The sequence below is a fragment of the Schistocerca gregaria genome, chromosome 2 (genome assembly GCF_023897955.1).
Source record: "Schistocerca gregaria isolate iqSchGreg1 chromosome 2, iqSchGreg1.2, whole genome shotgun sequence".
NCBI classification, from domain to species: Eukaryota; Metazoa; Arthropoda; class Insecta; order Orthoptera; family Acrididae; genus Schistocerca; species Schistocerca gregaria.
Window position 1 is genome coordinate 599,042,913 of NC_064921.1, and position 27,017 is coordinate 599,069,929.

The 27,017-nt window shown below is 39.3% G+C and overlaps 1 protein-coding gene across 1 annotated transcript in view; it reads right to left on the reverse strand.

Moving 5' to 3' along the window:
* Nucleotides 1-7,577, reverse strand: part of LOC126334535 (protein chibby homolog 1) — a 42,743-nt gene extending 35,166 nt beyond the window's left edge. Inside the window, exon 1 of the mRNA XM_049996891.1 lies at nt 3,400-7,577. Coding sequence (XP_049852848.1) covers nt 3,400-3,568 — 169 coding nt within the window. The 5' untranslated portion in view covers nt 3,569-7,577. The remainder of the gene's footprint in view (nt 1-3,399) is intronic.
* Nucleotides 7,578-27,017: the final 19,440 nt, after the last annotated feature.

Sequence of the window (27,017 nt, forward strand, 5' to 3'; positions counted from 1 at the left end):
GTTGTGGCATTTCTGCGTGCTCGCGGGAGCCCTACACGATATTATCCAGGTGTACCAGTTTCTTCAGCTCTTCAGTGTAAGTAGTATAAATGACCGAATCAAACTGGAAAGAAACGACATTTATTGCACAACCTGACTAAAAGAATGGTTTGGTTGCTGGGATACGGCCTGAAGCATCAAGAAATTTGTCAATTTGGTGATGGAGAGAAGAGAATGGGGGATGTAAAACTTATAGAAAGAGATCAAAGTGTGACTACTGCAAGATGGTTCAAGTGGATGCAGGCTGAAGTTAGTCATGTAGCTACTACTACTACTACTACTACCACTACCACTACCACAACAACTACAAGTGTCTTTTCTCGTTCTAGACCATGACTGTTTTGTCCATTGACACACTTCTTTGACTGTAAGTCATTTTAAAGCTCCCTTTGGTGTTAATTTATGTTCAGTTTCATCATCCACCACCCATTTGTTCCACGATTCCTCTCATACACACCTTTAAATGGTTTATTTATTGAGGCATCAAGAGATTGCAATTGTGTAGTAAGTCCTCCCAGAATAACAGGAAGCTCTGTATTTCAATTTCTCTTTCAGAGACTTTTTCAAATGACTACTATACTGTTATAGCTCAAGAAGAGAACTCTCCTTCAATAAAGCACCTCTCCTATCCCACACATTGTTAATCCATAACTTTACACCAGCCTCGTCCATCCAACCCTTATCATGTAAGTGAAAAAAACAACATCTGGTGGTTATTTTAGGTTTTGGCACAGTTTTGTACTTGAAAATGATCACTGAATTAAATTTATGACAATTTTAGTAGTATGAAAGGACAACAGTGTAGAGCATTTTTTCATGTCCACTTGTTTTTATAGTTACAGTTTGAGAATGTTTCACAGCAACAGTTCTGTTCCTCGGCACATCAAAAGCCAGAAGAGTTTCTTCCATAATCGCTATTTGGCTTAGTTCCATACTGGTTTTCTTTTGATGCTGAATAATAAAGTGATGGAAAGATATTTTCTCTTCATACTCTTGTGACATTTTCAGAGATCTTTTGGTTTCGGTTTGCAAGCTAAGTCCATGACGCTTCATAAGCCTGTAGCACCAACCAACTATACCCTTAAAATCCGTTTAGTTCCACTGTAGTAGTAGCTTAGGAGCATGTATTACAATCTTTTTTTGTTGTTGTATTAATTCCAATGCCATTTTGACAGTGTCCTTGAACCCATTTCAATACATCGTCATCTAGTTTTGGCCATTTTGCATTCAGTCCTGTATTTGCACATTTAGTCTTCATGATTCTTCAGTTCTTCTTTATTAGCCTGCCAATTGGAAAGTTTTTTTTTTTTTTTTTTTTTTTTTTTTTGTTGGTGGAGGGCCCAAATGCCACTCAGTTGCTCTGTTTCCATGTTCTGCTGCAAATGCCACTACTTTCAATTTATACCCTGAATCATACAAATACCTATTATTTTTTTCCATTACAAAAATATTGTACTGTTACCAATAACACAAATCACACTGGCACCGTAGACTGCAATGACGCATCATAGCCTAGACAGTGTTCTGGATTTGTGATGGTGGGGCAGAAGGGAGACAGTGTTAGCAAGCTGGTGAATCCCTACAACTTATGTTTGTTGCATCAGCACACTGCTGCTGCTAGTTGGATTCAGTGATGCCAGATAGAGACAGGTTTCCCGCAGTGTCGAATATAAGGCCATTTTTAAGACTGATGGGAATTTTAAATTAAACACCGGTCATTTTTATATTAATTTCGAATGTAACAAGCAAGCAATTTTTCGGACAAGAAGTGCATCTTATAGTCCATAAAATATGGTACTTAAACTTCCCTACTTGTGCCAGTGTACATGGAAAACTGTGTACCATGTGAGCACCAACTTCGTAGGAAAGACATTCAGACTGTGCACTACAGAGTTTGTGTTGTTAATAGTGTTAGTGTCTTGACTTACCATTAGGTGCAGGTACTGGTATGCTGATGTATGGTTGAAACACAATCATCGGTGTGTATTACATCTGCATTGGTACCGTGAGCTGCTGTTGACCTATATAAGTCATGGGAAGTGAACGATTCCAACTTGTTGTCGTAGCTGTGTTTTGATATTGTGAGTTGCTGTTGACCTAAAAAGAACACACCACGATCCAAAAAACAGTTACAGAATGTATGGTAATCGGACACTTCCCTTTACCTATGTAGGTCAACAGCAGCTGACGATAACAAAACACCAATGACTACAGCAAAAACTGAAAATTGGAATCAGACATTTCCCTTGACCGCAGCTGACAGTACCGAAATACCTATACCTACATATAAAAATACGAAAATTTGAATCGGTCACATCCCTTGACCTATATAGGTCAACTATAACTACTTATACGAGTAAAAAAAAAAAAAAAAAAAAACACCTACAGATACGAAAGACGAAACCACTACACCTCCAAATTAAAAACTCAAACATCCCTCCGTAAATTAAAACACATTCAATACACAATAATTACACAAAACATTACAACTTGAGAAAAATAGACAAAAAAAAAAAATTACTTACCACCAACAAATTTCGGTCGAACACACACACACACACACACACACACACACACACACACACACAAAACATGGTGAATTGAAGATACAATAGTACACATTTGCTTAAAAATATGTTTTTACTCAGATAAGGAGTTCATGCAACAAAAATCATAAATATATTATCAGGTTGCCCTCTTAGGGTGGAGTATGTTTGTAGGCAACACAATACATGTCTAGTTTGTACATTATTCAGTGTAATCTACTAAACAAGTTGTATTATCAGCGATGTCTTGTTATTCATTTATGTTATCTGAAGGTTCCGTCTGTTCCTTTAATTCTGCCCTATGTAATTTAGTGATATGTAGCATATAGGCCTATACGTGTGTATCACCATTTTTTTATATATGCCTATATATGTCATCACTTTTTCTATTATTCTTATCTTATGTAATGCTACTACATATATGGCGTATGTGTATGTACAGTGACATCAATACAATGGCTGGCTGAAAGATAAAGCGACGAGAAAATTAATGACACATTAAAAATTAATAAAACATACAGGAAGTCTGGAATACGGTAACAATGCCACATATGCCTGTGATTCATACTGGGAATACGTTGAGAAACAGACATCTCTACGTGACTAACCAGTAGTACACTTGATCATAAATTATTTGTTCTTCTCGCGTTCCGTAAACTGTGCAGAAACAACAGCTGATACAACACTATAAAATGGAAATTTACTTTCTACCGAGCAGTTCATGGGTCATACGAATTAATCTACTTCATGTAGGTGTCAGTATTAATCAGCAACAGACGAAAGTACGACAGACTTTGCAAAAAATAAGAAATACCTGGTAGCCATTCCCCCTTGTCGAATACAGCTTCTTGTTCTCCCAATCTTATCCTAATTTCTCCAACTTCCAACCCGAGATCCTCAGTGGGCCTTTCCTGTCCAATAGTTGCAATGGCTTTTCGTGGTGTCGGTTTTCTGGGTGAAAATTTATTTGAAAATAATGGCATTGCACAGCCATTTATGAAGCACAGTCTCTACGAAACACCTATTCCACACTTTCTGTCGTCCAAATACAAACAAACACTTATTTATTAACGCGCTTCTCGACTAGACGTCAAATAAGCAAAACATGCCTCCCAACATAACATTAAAACCTCTGGCATAATCGAAGTCAATTTCAACTACGATTCTATCGAAAGAAATGTACTGCAATGGTGACAGGTGCAATGGTGACACAGGTGCTGCGAAAGTATTATGAAGAAGATGCAACACGTACTTTGAAAATTTGGTTTTAATGTGTATTTCACATAATTAAACGAGATAAAATTGTTCTGAGGCGAATGTGAAGTGTCCGGAGGTAAGTTTAAGGAGTTTTAGAGAATCATGAATTTTATGGATTGGCTACAATGAATGGATGATGCTGATGACAGTTGAAAATCAGGTATTGTTTATTCTTTAGTAGTACATAACTACATTATCTAATGAGAATTTTTGAAAATTGTGTTTGTCGTTAAACATGTTAGTGTTCCGCAGTTGTTTAATCATTTATTAACAACACCAGTAAACTATTTGGAATGAATTCCATGGAATAGAAGCGTACAAGCGAGTGCATTGATTCAGTTGATTTGGAGACACACAATTTAAGGTTATGGATAGGAAGAAACACAATTCACCCACAGCAGTTGCTACTGTTAGAACACATTTGGCAGATGGATGCTGCACGTGACACCATATTCCTTCCAGAAGGATCTCACAACAGACAATGATTAAAAATGTAATCCAAGACTTTGTTGATCAGTAGCAGCATGCGGGCAGATGTGGGAGAAAACCAAAATTGAGCGCTAGAGTTCAGTGAAAACTGAAAAATATGATCATTTCCAATCGTAAAGCTACAAGTACGCTAATCGCCGTGTACTTTAAGCGTTATGGAGTAAGTGTGTCAGCTAGAAGTGTAAGGAGACTGTTGTGCAAGACAGGCCAGCCAGCGTGTCAAAATAGTACACTACTTTGAACGTTTATGGAGACAGTACACATGACTAGCAAAAATCGTCTATGAATATCACAAAAAAATTAGTGATGCGAAGTTTGGTAGTAATAAGGCTTACTATTATCTTCCATATATATTTCAGTTATGAATCAGTGTTCTGTGTCACAGGGGAAAGCAGCCAGTATGTGGGGCGGAGGGAAAAGGGGGAGTTTCATCAAGACTGTGTACATCAAACTGTGAAGCATCCCATTTAAGTTATGGTATGAAGTGTGTTTTCGTGGAAGGGTACAGGTAACCAGCACACGTTGAAGATTCTATGAATCAAAGATAGTATCTGAAAGTGTTAGAAGAGACACTTATGCCTATGACTAGTGAATGGTTTAAGGCCAATTCAAACTGGCTGTCACATCATGTCCCATCAAAACATTCTGCAATGCATTTCAGATGACGGCCTCCAAACTGTCAATCATGTCATGGCATGGTTTCTTGGGAAAAAGTTATTGGAGACTGACATAATCGATCGTTGTTGATCACATGATCCCCAGCCTCATCCTCTCAATACACAGCCATGAGATTATCTGCCATTCTTCATTTCATTGTGCTTTTTGCAGTTAATATAAGTTTTTATTCTATGTCTTTGTTATTCATTACTTTTGTTATTTTTTCATCAGTTCTTTCATAAAAATTTGTAATTTTATAATGAACAGTGAAAGATTAATTGAAGCAGTGAGAGCAGCAGTCTGGACAGCACAGCAGGAGCAACAGGAAGTATTCAAATTCTTTTAGTAAAGAAGCAGAAGGGAAAAAACAGAGTTACAGAATGTGTGAGATCTGATTCTTAAACATTGTAAACTTTCTCACATTTAGGCTGTAATTATCGTTTTGTAGAAATGAATTCCTGGCACTTCTGAACTACTTAACCTCTACCACATTTATAAAGTGAAGTTTTATGTATACCGATATTTAATATTATAAAATGAAATGGATTGCAATATCACTGTAACTTGAAGTGAAAGAAGCACTGTTGGTAGAGTCAGATTGATTAGCAAGTGGAATTTATTTGTATGTTATCAGGTATTCACAATATTTTATAATGAAAAGGACTGAAACCTTCAGACATTGCAGCAGTGGCAAAATGCTTTTTTGTGATATGTGCATCAAGTAATTTATTAAAATAGTTTGTTTGAGTATACGTTTGTAGTGGGCTTATTTCTTGTCAATTAGCTCTCAGGACTGCGCACAAAACAGATTTGCAAGCATCGGTAGTCAACATAATACAAGATGTAAAGGAAACTCATAAATCTTGAAGGTAAATGTATTGGGGGACGTATAAGTATTGTCTAAAATTTGTACTTCACTGGGATCTAAATTAAACCTTAAACAAACCAGTTGCTCAGAGGGTTGGATGCCAGCTCATAACACTCTATTCCTCTAGTAATTAAGTTGCAATTTGATGTAACAAATGAAAAAAAATGATGCTTCAACATTTAAATTTATTTATAAAACGCACATTTCTGTTCCTCTTTGTACTGTGTGTGAAACTTTCCTTCTGTACCATGCAATGATATTTTTCAGACCCACATTCCTTTCTTGTATTGTTTCACACCTCATTTCTCATCCTCTAATATAAAAGTTATCCCTGCAAGCTGCAAATAATTTGCATCCAATAAATTTTTATTTTGCTACAAACATGGACTACAGCATCCATGTATTATAATCAACTGTGTTGTCTATGTACACTTTGGGTATAAAAACAATTGACAATCATCTTGAGAAGACCACAGTTCCTGAAAAAAAAAATCAGTTGAGAACAGTCATGCAAGTTGAAATCATGTCACTTGAATTGACGTGATGTGATATGATATGATGGACAGTTGAACTGGTCTTTTACAGTGAAGATTATATGTTATACATGGTGGAGCACCAAACAATAAGACAAAAGAGTTAGGGAAAGTTCTTGGATGAAAGTGTTATTACTGTCTTCTTGTGATCTGGGAATAGCCCAGATGTGGATATAATAAAAAATCTTTGGGCATTAGTTAACAAGAGAATAAGAACAAAGAAGATTATAACATGGGTGCTTTGACTGAATTACTGACACAAACATGGACTCATGGCCCACATGTTCAAAATAATGTAAAAAACTAGTAGAAAGTATGCCTAAAAGAACAGAGATTTTAATAAAAACTAGAGGAATGCAAACAAAGTAATAATCATTTATAAAATTACACTGTTTACTGTTATTCATTTATCTTAATTTTCAATAAAAATTGGGTTTAAAGGTGCTTTGCTGTATTAATTTCGCCACCTCTATATAATACCTCCATGATAATGAGAATGGGGTGTAAACTGCCAAGGAGGATGCTTCTAATCTCCCTGTGTGCTATTGCCTTATGGCACTGGCAAAATAAGTGATACTGTTTTCCTTATACCATTTATAGTGAAAGTCATTTTTCTGACTTCTACCAAATGGGTATTTTTTGTGTCTGATCTCATCATCGACCTCACTGGAGCTATACTAGTCGATTTTTTTTCCTTTTTTATCTTCATAATTTTTTTGGTCTGTTTTGTTATTGTGACAAATTACAAATGTTCCACAATGATTTGGGTTTGTTTTCTGTGACTGGGGTTCCACCAAAGAGAGAAGATATCTGGAAAGCGACAAAGATTTGCGTTTTACAATAGCCAGACCAAAAAATGTACACATTGTCCATAAATAAGAACAAAACGTGTTCTAAAAAGTTTCATTAAATAATCTCTTTCAACAGTGACAAAAAGCAGTTCTATTAAAACAGCGAATTACAGTTGTTTTGATGGGTAAGGTACTATGAACAGCAGAGCACTAATATCATAGCCAAATTTATGCAAAGGCAACAGTTACCACAATAGTACAAAAATACAGGTATGTGCCAAATGGCACTGCAGCTGATGAAGTGATTGAAAGAGTGAACAATCAGATAAAACAGATTATCCAGATAGCTAAATAAGAAGAAAATTTAGCTGTGATAGGGGATTGGAATTCTGTAGTAAGAAAAGGAAGAGAAAGATAAATAGTAGTAGAGTATGGACTGGGATGGTAAATGTTTGCACCATGCTTAAATGATTGCTATTTTTATTTAGAATATCATAAAATTAAATTAAATATACATATGTACATATTTACACACAAGAAACTTAAGTTTGGCTTTACAACTGAATATCTAGTCCTTCAATCTACCACACTGCCTCTGGAGTTGCTAGCAGGAAGTCCTCTTCAGCACTGTGATAGGTTCGAATCCTGCATTCATTGACAATGTGGTGAACAGTCTGATATGGAGTCCCGCAGTCACAGGCTGGATGGGCTGCTTCTTCCACTGAAATAGAGCATCCCTGCATCAACCATGGCTGGTACGGATTCAGTTGAGAGTAGTCCACGTCTTGCGTGGTAGGTCGAATCCACTTGGAAGTTTAGCACCTGAAAAGATGTTATGCAGGCGAACATCTGTCACTGTTTCCAACTGACCTTTCCATTCTTCAAGGGGTTTGAAATTCCTAGCAACCATGCCAGCACCGTCACACAGAGTTGGATGGCGTGATTCCAGTCTCTTACGATTTGAAAGTGGCAGGTCGCTACACACGGATAGGCTAGAATTCCTGGAGATCTTGTGGAATTCCCTCATAAGGTCAGTACATCTGCATAAATCAGGAGTCATTATACCAGTTAACAGTGGAAGCCAATAAAACAGAGAATATTCAGCTGGGCGTCAACAAGACTTGTATGATGACTGTTGATCCACACAGGCGCATAATACCCAGCACTTGAGTACACCAAGCCCAGAGCTGAAGATTGCAGGGTGGTTGCTGAAGATACCCAGGTAGTTCCGAATAGCTTGTGGAGGATGTTTTGAGTCCTCAACTTTTGAGCTAAGTTAAGAAGGTGTTGTTTGAAGCATATTGTACGGTCCAGGATGACACCAAGATATTTTGAATTCCAATTATGACGTAAAATTCTGCCTCTGAAACTTACTTCCAGTTTTACATTCGCCAAACGATTATGTAAATTGAAGCAACACACTTCTGTTTTACTCAAACTGTGTTGGAGTCTCTATATTTCGAAGTAATTATCTAATACAGTCCGTAGGTTTAACCTTAAAATACCCTACATGTGCCTCCTGGATGGTGCTAATTGAGCAACAGTGATTACAGGCAGCCAAACTGTCCATAGGATCTCCTGGCAATGACATATGAACTAAATAGCATAAACCAATTACCAATGATTACTAACACTTGGTTTGAGAATCATGTAAGAAGTTTGTGCATATGGAACAGACCTAGAGACACTGGAAGGTTTAAAATGATTATATAATACTAAGGAAGAGATTTCAAAGGCAGGTTTTTAGACTGAGAGACATTTTCAGGGGCAAATGGGAATTCCAACCACAATTAATAGATTATTAACTGTGTATTAAATCTTAGGACATTGCTGAAAGGCGCCAAATTAAGGATGTGAGACCTGGGTAAGTTTGCTGCAGTTAATCTCTTTTATTGCAATATTTAATAGCACAGCAAGCAAAAGCATAAAGCAGTCCAAGAATGCATAGCAAAAATCAGTACAAGGAATTATTACAAAAAGCAGAGACTAAATGAACATCATCAATAATGTCACTTACCATAAACACTTAAGGATGTGGACCTGGGTACGTTTGCTGCATTTTAGAGCAAATCTGTTTTATTGCAAGATTTAATAGCACAGCATGCAAAAGCATAAAGCAGTCCAAGAATGCATAGCAAAAATCTGTACAAGGAATTATTACAAAAAGCAGAGAATAAATGAACATCAGCAATAATGTTACTTACTGTAAACACTTTCCATCTTGAACATATTCATTATAACGACAGTCAATAACTTAATAACTGCCTTCCCTCCCCCCCGCCCCCATGGGCTAATTGTATCTTTGACTGAAGTGCACATGATGTCCAGATTGTATGACAACAGTTTTTCCTACTGTGGAGTTGACAGAGTCAGCATGTGATGTCTGTTGCAGCTTGTCTATGACAGGTGGTGGAGAAGTGAGCAATTCTGGGATACTGTCATTACTGAATCTATTGAAATCAAGGTGGCAGAGAACCTGATCATCTGGGAAGCAGGATACCAGCTCTGTACAGCATGAAATCTGGCTTTGAAACTATACAGAAAATTCCCTTTGCCTGTAATGAACCTTAGATGACCAGGGGTGTAATTAATGGGATCAAATCTCTTATGGAGTACCAGGCAGTAGCTACCTCCATGGAAGACAGCCACAGTGGTCACAGACAGACCAGGAAACAACATTAACCACCTGAAACCTCTGGCACCACAGAACTTGGGAGCAGACACAGAGTAGAAGTCCAGATGGAGGCCACTGCCATGAGAGATTGCTGCAGCAACTCCTACAGCAACCCTGTATCGCAGGAAGCGCATATTGCAGGCGATACTGAAGTCAGAACAGCAGGAGAGTGACACGTTCATGAGAGAAAGTCGAATGGTTGCGGACAGCATAAGAAACCTATACAGTGTTACGAGAATGCTAGGAATGCTCCTTGTAGGCGCAGACTGAATGCAGGACACCATGGGATGATCGCCACCAGGTAAAATAGAAGTGACAGGGGCGGACAAAAAACAGAAGGCCTGGAGCTGGATACCACAGCCACATTGGGCGCGGGCAGTGTAGTGAACACAAGACACCACCCCAGGCATAAATATGGGACCCTGTCAGCTTGTCGACTAGTATCAGGAAACATCTGATAAAGATTCTGAGTTGGAAACACATGTAACACAGGCAGTACACCAAATTCTATGAGGTGACAGGATGCAAAAAGCCTGCCCTGGTCAGTAGTAATGTTAAGGGACACTCTGAAATGAGTAATACATCTCCAAAAGAATGTGGTTGCCACAGTTTTGGCGGTGATATCGTCCATGGGAAAGACTTCAGGCCAACGAGTGAGACAGTTGATGGCAGTTAAGTAGTAAGTATGTCCTCCAGACGGTGGTAAAGGTCTGACGATGCCATGTGTTTGGTCAAATCAATGGATAGGTGAGACAAATGAGTCAAGATGTGAACTGACTTGGCATGTGATCTTATTCCATTAGTAAGTCATACTCTGGTGCACAAATACATTGTAGTGTTTGTCAATACCTGGTGACACAAAAGTACATTTAGCACAATTCATGTACTTTGGGCACTTAGATGAAATAAATCATGTAGGAATGTGACTGCATGTTGTAAAAAGCTAACAGCCACAAATGGACATGGCTAGTTGGGAGCATCACAATACAACAACAAGCTTGGCAGTGGTACATGGATATGACAGAGCTGCAGACTACATGACTGTGCCAGTAAATCTTGGAACTCATTGTAGGATTACTGCACCACAGTGAGTGCTTTGTAATCAACTGCACCTATAACCGCTTCTAAATGAGAGAGGGCATCTCCAGATATATTCAGTTCTCCCACATTATTGACTATAGGAGCCATAAAGTGCCATATGAAGTGTCATAGTTGATGTGGCAACGCTTTGTCCAGCCTCTGACAGAAAGAATACACTAGTGGCTTGTTGTCAGTGATGAGCATAAAGTGTTGACCTTCAAGCATGTGCCAGAAATTCTTGACTGAAGCATATACTATAACTCGTGATCATATTTTGATAAGTTCTGCTGCGACAGTGATAGCTTCAGGCTGAAAAATACTAACTGCTGCTAATGTTAGTCTACTTGTGGCTGAGGTGCAGCAGCTGTTACAATCACAGATGTGTCAGCCACTAAGGTGATCAGTGGTTGTGGGGCAGGGTGTGATAACAGTGCAGCTTCAGAGATAGTGGTCTTCACATTGCTGCAAGTTGTCTCAGCTTTGCTTGTCCACTATAGTCTGTCACTTGGTTTTGGTGAAGCTTAAAAAAGTTTGTGTAATGAGGTGGCCAAGAGTCCATGGTTCCACACGAATCGGCGAGAGAGAGATCAGTGACACTGAGAACTTGTCACAACTCACGGACAGTCACAGACTGTGGGAAGTTGGTTATAGCTTCTACTTTCTGTGATGGCTGTATTCCTTGGGCATCAATGGTGTAAACCGTGTATCATATTTCGGATGCCTCGAAGATGCACATCAATGGAGAGTAGTCCATGTGAATTGAGACAGGTGTTCAGTTTCAGAACTGGACATCATCAAGGCATCATCAATGTAAAAATAACAGAAGTCAAGACCTTGTGTAACTTGACCCATAAAACGTTGGGAAGTCTGCACAGCATTGCATATTCCAAAAGGCATTCTCGTAGCTTTAAAGAGACTGAAGGGGGTGCAGATGGCGGTTTTACCTGTGTCTTCTGGAGCAATGGGTCTTGGTAAAATACATGTACCAAATCCAACGTGGAAAAGATGTACTTTCTATGGATGTTGAATGTAAAGACTTAAATGTGTGGGACGTCATCCAATGGTGTTCTTTGCAACTACATGTAGTGGTGACGCCCAGTTACTTCTTGAAGGGTGGCAGGTTCCTTGCACGAGCTTAAAGGAAAGCTCTTGTTTTGCTACTTTCAAGTTTTCTTGTGTTAGGCGACGAGCTTGGACATAAATTGGGGATCTTGATATTGTCAGTATGTAATGTACTGCCAAATGTTGTACCAGCAGTAGTGTAGGTAGCTGCCAATTATCTCCATGAACTGCTTAACACGTTCATTGCCACATTATCTATAGCCGGGTGACAGGGACGCTTCTGTGGGGTCTCTATCACCACATGTGGGCGATGCTCTTCTTATTCAAACTTACAGGATTTACAGTTGCAATTTTCAAAGGATTTTAATGGAATAAGCACTGAAATATAACTACAGGATGTACAACATAAACATACAAGCTTTATATGCTTAATCCTGTACGTTTTATTAATTTAAATTTCTCACAACATATTACATAACACTATGTCGCATGGTGTTTGTTAAAACATGATGACCACATTTGAAGTAATTTTTGACAATTTGAACAATAGGACACACTTCTTTATACGTTTTTTTCTCTTGTTGGCGTTCGTCAGTTTACCTCTTTTTCTGGTAACATAGGGCACACATCCTTCATTTAGGCTAACCATGCTGAATCTTACCACTCTCCAAACGGTGGTATACGTTCCTTGTTTCATTTCTATTACTGTTGGGCATAGCATTTTCCAGGGACAACCACTCAACACCTAGATGTTACCGAAATTTTCTTATTTCAATTTTCGTGTTTGTGGCCCTCTGATACACGATGTGAGAATTTATTGTACTATTTCCTGAAAGCAATTCTCGACCCACTTAGTGCCCTTCTGTGTAGTGTGGCACATGAAATCATCTGGACGCTTCTGTATTTCCATGTTATATGCCAGTATTGCCAAAGATTACTGTGTTGGAGGATGATCTCGAGCATAGAATCTGAGCTTGACGTGAATATAGGTGCATGATTTGTTGATAACATCCTAACGTCGTGACCATCCTTCCATTACCACCACAGTACTGTTGTCATCTTCATGTGCTATAATTTCACCTCTCTTTAATGGGTATGACATTACAAAACGCGGCTTACATTTTTTGTTGTACCATACAGTTTCAAGAAAATGCATTTTGAACGTTAGCAATTTAACTGCTAATTTAGCTCATATAAAAGTTGTCGACGAATGAAGTTCGTCCTTCGTTTAACAATACAATTGCAAGTTAAATGCAAATGTTTTTGGCAATGCGAACTTGCTTTCTTCCGCCTGTATCTCATCCAGAATATACTTTTGCAGAGCATGTATAACCTTCGGTGGAGCACCATACTTAAGAGATTACGTTGGTATGTATTGCATGAACCTTAGTCATCCCCTTGTCGACTACAATATCGTCTCCTGGTGAAAATATTTTCTGATAATTTTCTGTCAATATATTTGGGAGTAGAAAACTTTTCCAAGTCTGCTACGCTCGTCTGTCGTTTCGTTATTTGTGAAAGGCAAGTTTGCTAACAGTAATTCAAAATTATTTCAGGTCGCTTTCTTGTGCAGAAATGGAAATAGGCTCCAACATTAACGACCAGTGTCTGTGCTATACCCACTAAAATCATCAGTCCAATAAAGTTGGTAATTTATCAGATGTGTTGGGTTTCCACCTGTTCAGTCGCATGATGAAGTAGTTTTTGCTCTGCATATCGATTAGTTGTCTAAAAATAGCGAAAGCGCTTCACCTGCACTAATATCAGATGGCAAATCCCTCAGAAACCCCGTTTTCTGCTATACGGAAAGACTTTGCCTGTTAACGAATACATTCCACTGGGTATTGTGCACTGAATGAACAGAGTTCAGTTCCTCTTCTTCATCTGCAGCAATTTCTTTCAACGTGTCATCACAGTCTTAATTGTCATATGATTACTCCGATAAGGGTCTGAACTCAATGAAACTCTATCACTTTTCGTCTGAAACATACTACTTAGTCATCACTACACTCCTCTCTTTCAGTTGTCCTCTTACGCCATGCAAGGAACATTTTGAGGATACGAAGGTCAGTGTTTCAAACACAGTATGTTTCTCGACTTATTGATGGAAATGGGATAACTGGAGTGAGATCACAAGTAGTCCTCTAGCCGGTGTAACTATCGCTTTCTCCGCTTTGGAACTAAAAACTTTATTGTTTTCAGTGAATTGGAAGTTGTGTGGCGTTTGTTCAACCACAAAGCAAGGGTCTTCTCTAGTTGCATCATTGGTATTCCCGCTTATCGCTCTGTTTACGTTCTGGCGCTCTGACAGTCGGTGCCTAAAAATACAATTAAGAAAAAGGTATGACGATAGTATCATAATCAGCAGCACCTGTCGACTGGTGAAGTTTTTTCTTTTACACAAACACCATGCAGGATATGATGCCAGATACTGCTTTCAATCTTCTGTAACATGAACTAGAAATAATTAGTCTTGGAAGTTCTGTTCTTATTAATGGTAATTACCTCTTTTTTCTCTTAGTACAACAATGCCCATGGCGATGCAGCCGCCGTCCATTTGAAGATTATTCCCGTGCATCCGAAGATTTGCTGCATTGGTTCATGATGCAAAAAAGGGGAAGAGGTGTACTGCAGGCTCGTAGGTATAAAATACTCTTCTTCCACGAGATATCCACCTTTTATTTGTTAGACACATTTAGAAGACTATACTTCCATAAACAACAGTGGACGAGAACAGAAGAGCCATGTTATAAGCATTATTAAAAAATCTGAAGGTATATCGTTTCTAAATTTTCCGCTGCCCCCTCAGATTATATTAATGCGGAGTAATGTGAATTAATATATCTTCAGCGCATTGGACTGGCGCCTGTATGAAAAATACATCTCGTTCGTCTATTGACATGAACCTTATAGATACCTACAGATCGGATTTGTCCCCATGTGAAACTCAACTGAATCACACTAGGCGACGAATGTGTTAAGAAGTTCTACATATGGAGAATCACCTGTGATCATTTATACAGCAGTATTGTCCACTCAGTGTATACATTTATGGCTGGCCAAATTAGTGAGGTGTCAAGGAGACAACAATGATGAAGATCTGGTAGCAGATCATAAAACGATAGAAAGGCTGCTCTGAGAATAGGGTGCATTACACTTGTCACAATACATTACCACTCAAACTTGCTACGTGGACCTAGGTTCAGTAACAGTGTCAGACAACCATATATCTTGGCATGTGACCATATATGTCTGGGTAGGATGACCATTGGCAGCAAATAGACGACAGTCTTCACTACTGCAGTGAGGCAGATGGAAAGATGATACACAGATACATAGTCCACTAAGAACTGTACATACTAATAGAACTCGATGACAAACAGTCGAGAGCACCTGTTTGGAATGCCAGTCGTTGTCATTACTGATCTCTGGGTGTATTTCCCATCTCACATTTAATAGCGTAACATGCAAAAGTGTAAAACATCCTGAGAATACATAGTGAGAATCATTACAAAACCTAAACAATGAACGAATGTCAGCAATAATGTCGCTTAGCATAACCACTTTGTGCTTTAAACATGTCTGATACAATGATGTACAACCATTACAAGCTGAAAGAATCATAAGCTGTAGATAGTGTCCAAGGGAGCATTAGGCAATGTTTGATTGAAACAGGGGAAGGGAATCAAGAATCTTTATTGGCCATTGATCATGCAAGATGAAAAAGGCTTCATCTGTGGTACATATTATAAAAAAATTGTGACACTATGTACAGTGAATAGGTAGTGTTAACATATATGCAGTTTGTAAATACCGCAAATACTTAGACAGTATATGTAGTGTTCAATACACATTACAGCTGTTACAGCGAAACACCATTAACATATGAAGTTACTAAATACAAGACATATTGTACCAGTGAATTCAATGATGTTACTAACTTCATGAACACAGTTAACACAAAAAACTGTTAAATGCGAAGTATATTGAAAAATTGATACAGTGATTAAATAAAATTAATGAATTAGTATAAATGCTGCAAACAACATCCTTTAGGTAGTGAATAAAGCTATTTTATTACATGCCAGTAACGATTATGTATTTGTTAACTGGTAAGCCTATGTAAGAACAGGGAGTGCAGCTGGTTTTACAAATCGATCTCAGCGCTATGGATACAGTAAAAAGAGTTATCCAACAACCAGTTGTACAATCTCTCTTTAAGAATTTTTAATGGCATGACCTGAGGAGTTTCTGATAGTTTATTGAAAAAATCTAAAGTATTCACTTCGTGTGTAGTACTCGTTTTTATTACCCTGTACCTTGATATGTCATAATTGACCTTTCTAGAGGGGCAGCAGCCTTTTCAGTAGTTGCAGGGGCAACAGTCTGGATGATTGACTGATCTGGCCTTGCAACATTAACCAAAACGGCGTTGCTGTGCTGGTACTGCGAACGGCTGAAAGCAAGGGGAAACTACAGCCGTAATTTTTCCCGAGGACATGCAACTTTACTGTATGATTAAATGATGATGGCATCCTCTTGGGTAAAATATTCCGGAGGTAAAATAGTCCCCCATTCGGATCTCCGGGCGGGGACTACTCAGGAGGATGTCGTTATCAGGAGAAAGAAAACTGGCGTTCTACGGATCGGAGCGTGGAATGTCAGATCCCTTAATCGGGCAGGTAGGTTAGAAAATTTAAAAAGGGAAATGGATAGGTTAAAGTTAGATATAGTGGGAATTAGTGAAGTTCGGTGGCAGGAGGAACAAGACTTCTGGTCAGGTGATTACAGGGTTATAAACACAAAATCAAATAGGGGTAATGCAGGAGTAGGTTTAATAATGAATAGGAAAATAGGAATGCGGGTAAGCTACTACAAACAGCATAGTGAACGCATTATTGTGGCCAAGATAGATACGAAGCCCACACCTACTACAGTAGTACAAGTTTATATGCCAACTAGCTCTGCAGATGACGAAGAAATTGAAGAAATGTACGATGAAATAAAAGAAATTGTTCAGATAGTGAAGGGAGACGAAAATTTAATAGTAATGGGTGACTGGAATTCGAGTGTAGGAAAAGGGAGAGAAGGAAACATAGTAGGTGAATATGGATTGGGGCTAAGAAATGAAAGAGGAAGCCGCCTAGTAGAATTTTGTACAGAGCACAACTTAGTCATAGGTAACACTTGGTTTAAGAATCATGAAAGAAGGTTGTATACGTGGAAGAACCCTGGAGATACTAAAAGGTATCAGATAGATTATATAATGGTAAGACAGAGATTTAGGAACCAGGTTTTGAGTTGTAAGACATTTCCAGGGGCAGATGTGGACTCTGACCACAATCTATTGGTTATGACCTGTAGATTAAAACTGAAGAAATTGCAAAAATGTGGGAAATTAAGGAGATGGGACCTGGATAAACTGAAAGAACCAGAGGTTGTACAGAGTTTCAGGGAGAGCATAAGGGAACAATTGACAGGAATAGGGGAAAGAAATACAGTAGAAGAAGAATGGGTAGCTCTGAGGGATGAAGTAGTGAAGGCAGCAGAGGATAAAGTAGGTAAAAAGACGAGGGCTGCTAGAAATCCTTGGGTAACAGAAGAAATATTGAATTTAATTGATGAAAGGAGGAAATATAAAAATGCAGTAAATGAAGCAGGCAAAAAGGAATACAAACGTCTCAAAAATGAGATCGAGAGGAAGTGCAAAATGGCTAAACAGGGATGGCTAGAGGATAAATGTAAAGATGTAGATGCTTATCTCACTAGGGGTAAGATAGATACTGCCTACAGGAAAATTAAAGAGACCTTTGGAGAGAAGAGAACCACGTGTATGAATATCAAGAGCTCAGATGGCAACCCAGTTCTAAGCAAAGAAGGGAAGGCAGAAAGGTGGAAGGAGTATATAGAAGGTTTATACAAGGGTGATGTACTTGAGGACAATATTATGGAAATGGAAGAGGATGTAGATGAAGACGAAATGGGTGATACGATATTGCGTGAAGAGTTTGACAGAGCACTGAAAGACCTGAGTCGGAACAAGGCCCCCGGAGTAGACAACATTCCATTAGAACTACTGACGGCCTTGGGAGAGCCAGTCATGACAAAACTCTACCAGCTGGTGAGCAAGATGTATGAGACAGGCCAAATACCCTCAGACTTCAAGAAGAATATAATAATTCCAATCCCAAAGAAAGCAGGTGCTGACAGATGTGAAAATTACCGAACTATCAGTTTAATAAGTCACAGCTGCAAAATACTAACGCGAATTCTTTACAGACGAATGGAAAAACTGGTAGATGCGGACCTCGGGGAGGATCAGTTTGGATTCCGTCGAAATGTTGGAACACGTGAGGCAATACTGACCTTACGACTTATCTTAGAAGAAAGATTAAGAAAAGGCAAACCTACGTTTCTAGCATTTGTAGACTTAGAGAAAGCTTTTGACAATGTTGACTGGAATACTCTCTTCCAAATTCTGAAGGTGGCAGGGGTAAAATACAGGGAGCGAAAGGCTATTTACAATTTGTACAGAAACCAGATGGCAGTCATAAGAGTCGAGGGGCATGAAAGGGAAGCAGTGGTTGGGAAAGGAGTGAGACAGGGTTGTAGCCTCTCCCCGATGTTATTCAATCTGTATATTGAGCAAGCAGTAAAGGAAACAAAAGAAAAATTTGGAGTAGGTATTAAAATTCATGGAGACGAAGTAAAAACTTTGAGGTTCGCCGATGACATTGTAATTCTGTCAGAGACGGCAAAGGACTTGGAAGAGCAGTTGAACGGAATGGACAGTGTCTTGAAAGGAGGATATAAGATGAACATCAACAAAAGCAAAACGAGGATAATGGAATGTAGTCCAATTAAATCGGGTGATGCTGAGGGAATTAGATTAGGAAATGAGACACTTAAAGTAGTAAAGGAGTTTTGCTATTTAGGAAGTAAAATAACTGATGATGGTCGAAGTAGAGAGGATATAAAATGTAGACTGGCAATGGCAAGGAAAGCGTTTCTGAAGAAGAGAAATTTGTTAACATCGAATATAGATTTAAGTGTCAGGAAGTCATTTCTGAAAATATTTGTTTGGAGTGTAGCCATGTATGGAAGTGAAACATGGACGATAACTAGTTTGGACAAGAAGAGAATAGAAGCTTTCGAAATGTGGTGCTACAGAAGAATACTGAAGATAAGGTGGATAGATCACGTAACTAATGAGGAGGTATTGCATAAGATTGGGGAGAAGAGAAGTTTGTGGCACAACTTGACTAGAAGAAGGGATCGGTTGGTAGGACATGTTTTGAGGCATCAAGGGATCACAAATTTAGCATTGGAGGGCAGTGTGGAGGGTAAAAATCGTAGAGGGAGACCGAGAGATGGGTACACTAAGCAGATTCAGAAGGATGTAGGTTGCAGTAGGTACTGGGAGATGAAGAAGCTTGCACAGGATAGAGTAGCATGGAGAGCTGCATCAAACCAGTCTCAGGACTGAAGACCACAACAACAACAGTGTAGTAGTGACAAATTTCTTCCCTGATAATGATAACACCTTTCATGCCATTGTTTTTTTACAATTAGTATGCAGATATGTACCGACAGGTTTACAACAGTCGATAGTCTTGCCCTGGTGAAAGGAGGACGACAGTGCTCTCTGGAACCCATTTTACGCATTCTGTGTAACATTCATAATGTAAGAGGTGTGAAACCCGATAAGCAGGCCATAAGCAATATGTGATCGGAAAAAGAAAGTTTGTATCATCATGCCTCTAAATACACTCCTGGAAATTGAAATAAGAACACCGTGAATTCATTGTCCCAGGAAGGGGAAACTTTATTGACACATCCCTGGGGTCAGATACATCACATGATCACACTGACAGAACCACAGGCACATAGACACAGGCAACGGAGCATGCACAATGTCGGCACTAGTACAGTTCCTTTCGCAGCAATGCAGGCTGCTATTCTCCCATGGAGACGATCGTAGAGATGCTGGATGTAGTCCTGTGGAACGGCTTGCTATGCTATTTCCACCTGGCGCCTCAGTTGGACCAGCGTTCGTGCTGGACGTGCAGACCGCGTGAGTCGACGCTTCATTCAGTCCCAAACATGCTCAATGGGGAACAGATCCGGAGATCTTGCTGGCCAGAGTAGTTGACTTACACCTTCTAGAACACGTTGGGTGGCACGGGATACATGCGGACGTGCATTGTCCTGTTGGAACAGCAACTTCCCTTGCCGGTCTAGGAATGGTAGAACGATGGGTTCGATGACGGACTATTCAGTGTCCCCTCGACGATCACCAGAGGTGTACGGCCAGTGTAGGAGATCGCTCCCCACACCATGATGCCGGGTGTTGGCCCTGTGTGCCTCGGTCGTATGCTGTCCTGATTGTGGCGCTCACCTGCACGGCGCCAAACACGTATACGATCATCATTGGCACCAAGGCAGAAGCGACTCTCATCGCTGAAGACGACACGTCTCCATTCGTCCCTCCATTCACGCCTGTCGCGACACCACTGGAGGCGGGCTGCACGATGTTGGGGCGTGAGCGGAAGACGGCCTAACGGTGTGCGGGACCGTAGCCCAGCTTCATGGAGACGGTTGCGAATGGTCCTCGCCGATACCCCAGGAGCAACAGTGTCCCTAATTTACTGGAAAGTGGCGGTGCGGTCCCCTACGGCACTGCGTAGGATCCTACGGTCTTGGCGTGCATCCGTGCGTCGCTGCGGTCCGCTCCCAGGTCGACGGGCACGTGCACCTTCCGCCGACCACTGGCGACAACATCGATGTACTGTGGAGACCTCACGCCCCACATGTTGAGCAATTCGGCGGTACGTCCATCCGGCCTCCCGCATGCCCACTATACGCCCTCGCTCAAAGTCCGTCAACTGCACATACGGTTCATGACCACACTATCGCGGCATGCTACCAGTGTTAAAGACTGCGATGGAGCTCCGTATGCCACGGCAAACTGGCTGACACTGACGGCGGCGGTGCACAAATGCTGCGCAGCTATCGCCGTTCGACGGCCAACACAGCGGTTCCTGGTGTGTCCGCTGTGCCGTGCGTGTGATCATTGCTTGTACAGCCCTCTCGCAGTGTCCGGAGCAAGTATGGTGGGTCTGACACACCGGTGTCAATGTGTTCTTTTTTCCATTTCCAGGAGTGTATAAGATAGAGGACTCTTGAAATATTTTTTGTACCTAATTTATGTTTTCTTTCCAGTCAAGTCTGAAATCAAGCACTATAGGACTTAACAGCTGTGGTCATCAGTCCCCTAGAACTTAGAACTACTTTAACCTAACTAACCTAAGGACATCACACACATCGATGCTCGAGGCAGGATTCGAACCTGCGGCCGTAGCAGTCGCACGGTTCCGGACTGCGCGCCTAGAACCACGAGACCACCGCGGCCGGTTGAGACTGTTGTCAATTTTAGTGACTGCTACTATATCAGTTAAAGACATGATCTACTGGTGGATGTATGGGCATTAAACAAATTCCTACCAGATGTTTCTGTGCTTCTATTTTACTTTCAATTTTTTGAATGACCTAATAAAATAATTGCAATAGCTTGTGGATTTGGGGTGCAGGGTTACTCCGCACAGCACTAGTTAAACAGCCTAAAATTCCAAATTGCTTGGCTCCTCTTCAAGGCTCAAAAAAGGAAGCAGCAGTGTGACTGAGGCATCCTGAAGTCTTCTGTGTATTATCGACCGCAATGCTGACAGAGCACAGCGCCACCCGCGCAGTGGCTTATGATGCAACTATCTATGTCAGCAGCGACTCTGTGAATGGAGGGTCTCAGTTAGCTGTGGCCTTGTGGGCAGCGGCGTCTCTCGTGCTCCCTGTGCTGTCCAGCCAGTGGTAGGCAGATGACATAACTGCAGTGACACACTGCCCCACATTGATGGCCAGCAAGCTACTTCATTGGAACAATGCTCGCCCAATGTGGTGGCAGCTCAGGTCCTGTCGTCTGAGGGTGGACTGCCCTGATGAAGAATCGAATTGTGGTCCATAAACAGCATTCAAGATGGGGTCCAAGTGTCGCAGCCTTGTGGCGATAAAACTGCAACACTAGCAGAAATAACTTTAGTGTAAAGTGGCTAAATATTTAAAGGCTTCCAAGCTGTGCTTGGTTGGGCTTTGCTATGCCTTACAGCATGTATACTAATCATTTTGGTGGCGGCCAGTGCTTCAAGGCTTCTGCCCTCTTTTGCTTAGATACTGCTGTGTCAACTGTTTCCACTTCTCATCAGGACAACTCACCTTGCTACGTTGCGACAACTGTGAAAAATTTTGTAACTCATAATACACGTGCTTGCCTGTGGCTGGTGTTACTGCAAACCATTTCCTACTTTTTGTGTTTCTAACCAAATATGGTCGGTGCAGAAAGATTCTCTTGAGCTATAATATGTCATGCTGCACTGCATTTGTTGGGTGCACCATCAATGTGCCTTTCATAGGCAACGTTTTTCCTGTACAAGCTTAAATTCGTATTTTTTTACACTTTAGCGGTGTTTCATAAAATGTGTCCTTCTGCTCTGAGCTTTGCTTACAGGCATTTTTACATGCAGTCTGTAGTAAAAGAATGTGTTGTCTCATCTGGTTCGGTTACTATGTGTACTAATTAGTCTCCTTCATTTTTAGGTGTTCTGGACGAATTAGTTTTTATTAACAGTGACCAGGGACATCAAAATTTTGTATTAAAAAAGGTTTTCAAAGGCAGTTTAAACATTAGATTTATCAGATAGACACTTGTAACTGAAGTCCTAGTGTGTATCTTTTGAATCACCAATAACTGACGTAATGTAACTTCCTTTTGTCTTTTTACTCACATCATATTGTGTGCACTCGAATAACTTGGTTGTCTAATAGGTAGTTTGTGGAGCAATGTGTCAGGATCTGCAAGGCATACATTAGTAAGACTAACTGTATAACTACCTCTGGGAAAATTAAAAATGATATTTTCTGTACAAGAATTATTGCATGTAGCATACTGATTAGTACAGTACAGATTAAGAGACCTTAATAGATTAAGAAAAGCTCTTGAAATCACCACACAAGGCAATCTTCATTTTGCACTTAAGTATTTTTGTAATTCCTAATTAAATCTTTCAAAAAAGTATCAGTGTCACAGTTAGGTGTCTTTGTATGCTTGCATTTATTAGATTTTCATTTGTTACTTTTATACATCTAAATTATGCATCTAACTCTGTAAACTATGATGATCCATCAATTTTTGTAAATTGGGAAATACCTTTTACAAAGAGTCGAGGTTCATCATTTTGCCTCTGCTTTCTACTCATTATGACTGTAGTCGTATATCAATGAAGATGTTCTGCTAACCAATGCTCACACACACATATGATATCAACATTCTCATCATTACAAAAGTATTGTAATTCTAACAGTTATTTCTAATATGACAAATATTAATTTATAATAAAGTAAATACTTGATCTCTGTTTTTGTTTTTCTGAAAGCCACTTCTCTTTGAACCAAAGTTTATATCCCTACATTACCTGGAGATGGCATAGACTGATTACCACATTGGTGATACCTATTCCTGTGCTGTGTTGTTGATGATCTTAGCCCACAAAAATCCCGATTTTTTGCAGGTGGTTTCCCCCCGCATGTTGATTGGCTGATGCTGGGTTTGTAACAAAGCAGGTGTATTTCTTCCTTCTGTATTGTTTTTCCTTCTTCTCAAAGTTATTTTATTGGAAATATCTTCAGTAATGTTATTTTGATGACATGAACAGTATCCAAGAATCTCAAATATTAGCACAGAGTTTTTCTGACTTTACTTTAAAATTTATTACATTCCTGTGGCTGTCAGATGTTAATAAGCTCATTAATGTACCTGAAAACTATGATAATTACAAAACATGTAGTTTTAGATTTACTTATTGTTCATATGTAAACATATACCTGATTTCTCGATTACTGATAAAGTGTATCAAAAATACATATAAATAAGCGAAGCATTTATACAGGTGATGTTGAAAATGTGCTAGCAACTTTTGCACTCCTTTAATTGCAGAGAACTTTGAATTTTTAAGTAAAACATTTACTGAAATAAAATCCCATATTTTGGCAAAGATAGTGTAACTCAATAAAGATTAGCATGCATAATTAAAAGACTCAGTTAAAACTAATGACTCTCCACTATTCAGTTAATTAGGACTATAAACCTTTAATTGTAATTTGTAAGAAATTAGTAAATAACATTAGGCAAATTCAATTCTAATTTTGTAATGTTATAAAACAAGGTCCTCAGAAGCTATTTTAGTCAGCTTGCAAAAGGCGCAATACTGGCAAGATCTATTCCCACAATTACTGGAAAATCTATATCTACATATACATATAAGTTTACATGGCACTCTGCAAATCGCATTAAACTGTCTGGGAGAGGGTTCATCAAACAACTATTCAATATTCAGGATCAACTGCCAAATTTCGCACCATAGAGATTTCTTGTTTAAATCATTTTGTTATTGTTTTTGATCTTCTGCAAACAACCTAAGATAGCTGTTCAGATTGTCTTCTAAATCGTTTATATACATAAGAAACAACAGAGGGCCTGTAGCACTACCTTGGGGAACGCCAGAAATCACTTCTGTTTTACTCGATGACTTTCTGTCAGTTACTATAAACTGTGATCTCTCCCTGAAAGGAAATCACGAATCCAGTTGTATAACTGAGAAGGTATTCCTAGCACTCAATTTCATTGCAATCCACTCATAATGTATGGTGTTAAAAGTCTTCTGGAAACCTAGAAATAAGAAATCAATTTGAAATACTTTGTCAATAGAACTCAGCAATTCGTGTGAGTTAAGAGCTAGTTGTGTTTAACAAGAACTATGTTTTCTAAATCCGTATTGACTGTGTGTCAGTAGACCGTTCTCTATGTTGTAATACCGTAATGTTGGAACACAACATATCTTTCAAATCCTGCTGCATATCGGCGTTAATGATATGGGTCTGGAATTTAGTGGATTACTCCTATTGCCTTTTTTGAATATTGGAATGACCCGTGCCAATTTCCAGTCTTTGGGTACTCTTCTTTCGTCGAAAGACGTTTGTATATGATTATTAAGTATGGAGCTACTGCATCAGAATACTCTTAATGGAACCTAATTGGTATAGAATCTGGCCAGAAAGACTTGCTTTGTTTAACTCTTTCATGTACAACTAATTCGACCAAAAAACAGCTCTAGGAGTACATGACTTACTTTTACTGTAAAAAATTCATACAAGCAACATATTTATAATAGAATACCCTAATTATTACCGTTGTACACAAAAATTCGATTTTTATAATCATTGTTGGTCACAAGGGAGGTGGTTCATTTTTTGTACAACCGTGCATCAAGAAGCATGATAGTCTTGGAAGCATCTCTTCCTTTTCCCTAAGCATAGAGGAACCTTACACACACTACACATCCAGTTGGTGCGAATTTGTTGTTTCTTGGAACTACATGCTGCACATCTCCTTCTAGTAGATCTTTCTGGCTGATGAGTTGAACTTTCAGGATGCACAGATTTCGGAACATTGAGTTTCTTCTTGTTAAACTGGAGATGGCTGCTCAGACTTCGCTTTTTGCCTCTTGAAGCTACCATGCAGTTGCCACTAAATCCCTTGCGATTTCTCTTCTGAAGTCCTTCAGAGTCATATTAGGCAACTTCATTTCTTTATGGATGATGAAAGCATTCAACATGGTGGCAACAACAAAGTACCAAAATATTCTGTGCCAACAATTTCTGTGCTCTCTGTCAGTTTCATATAAACCCTTCAGCTGGTCAAATTTATCTACACAATTCATGTTGGCATTGTAATTGGAGAGAACAATGGGGCAAGAAACTTTTATTTCATTTCCATCTTCTTCCTTTCTTGTAACCTCTGTTGTTTGAGTTTGATTCTGGAAATTTGAAAGCAGATGGACAGATCTCTTATCTTTCCACTTCATCACACTAAGGCTTGTATTGCTAGTAGCCCAATCATAGTCACCCCTTTTCATTTCCTTCTCACTTTTCAGCATAGGTAAAAATTTTCTACTTGGATTCACTGTACCACAAGCATGTATTTTGTTTTATTTCAAATCTCGAAGATCTGGGCTACTGAAATAATTATCAAAGTAAACTCTGTGATCCATACCTTTAATATTTTCAGTGAGGTCTTTCACAACTCTTTCTTCCAATTTCTTTTCCACAGCATCATCTTTCTTTCCTGTGTAAATATCCAATTTCCATGCATAACCAGATTTGTCTGCTAGTACCCACACCTTGTAGCCTCTCTTGATAGGCTTCTTTGGTATGTACTGTTTTATAGATCTTCCTTTAAATTTAATCATAGATTCGTCCACTACCATACATTCATTTGGATTAAATGCTTTCTGAAAGGTATGTGAAATTCTTTCTAGAAAAGGACGCAACTTATAAAGTTTATCATAGTTGGTGTCCCCTTGTTGTGGCATTTTACTATTGTCATTCAAATGTAAATTGGTGAGAAACCATTCAAAACGCTTCCTTGACATCAGCTGACTCACATAACTATCATGTAGATCAGCACCTGAACTCCAGTAGTTTCTGTAACTAGGAAGTGGTTTTACGCCCATCAAGATATTTATCCCTAAGAAAGTTTTTGATTCTGCCATGGATGCTGGCACATAAGGTTTACCAGTAGTCAGAGACGACTGTTGCACATATAAGTTTGACTGAAACAAAAATAAATCCATAATATCATTTGAAAGCAGAACTCCAAATAACTGATATGGTGATGGGTGCCTAACTCCACAATAAAAACACTGGGAAGTAAATGCAGGGGCATCAGCAGGGCGTTCAGTTTTGATCCACTTATGTTCAGTCTTCGACTGATGATCAGCAATCTCAGATGGAGTCTGATGTACTGTGATGGTTTGACTTAGCTCGGTCTCTGGTGACCTAATCATTGAAACGGTGACTCATCCTCAGAATCACTTGACGTATCAGAATGAAACAGAATGGTTTTGGATGTAGTTG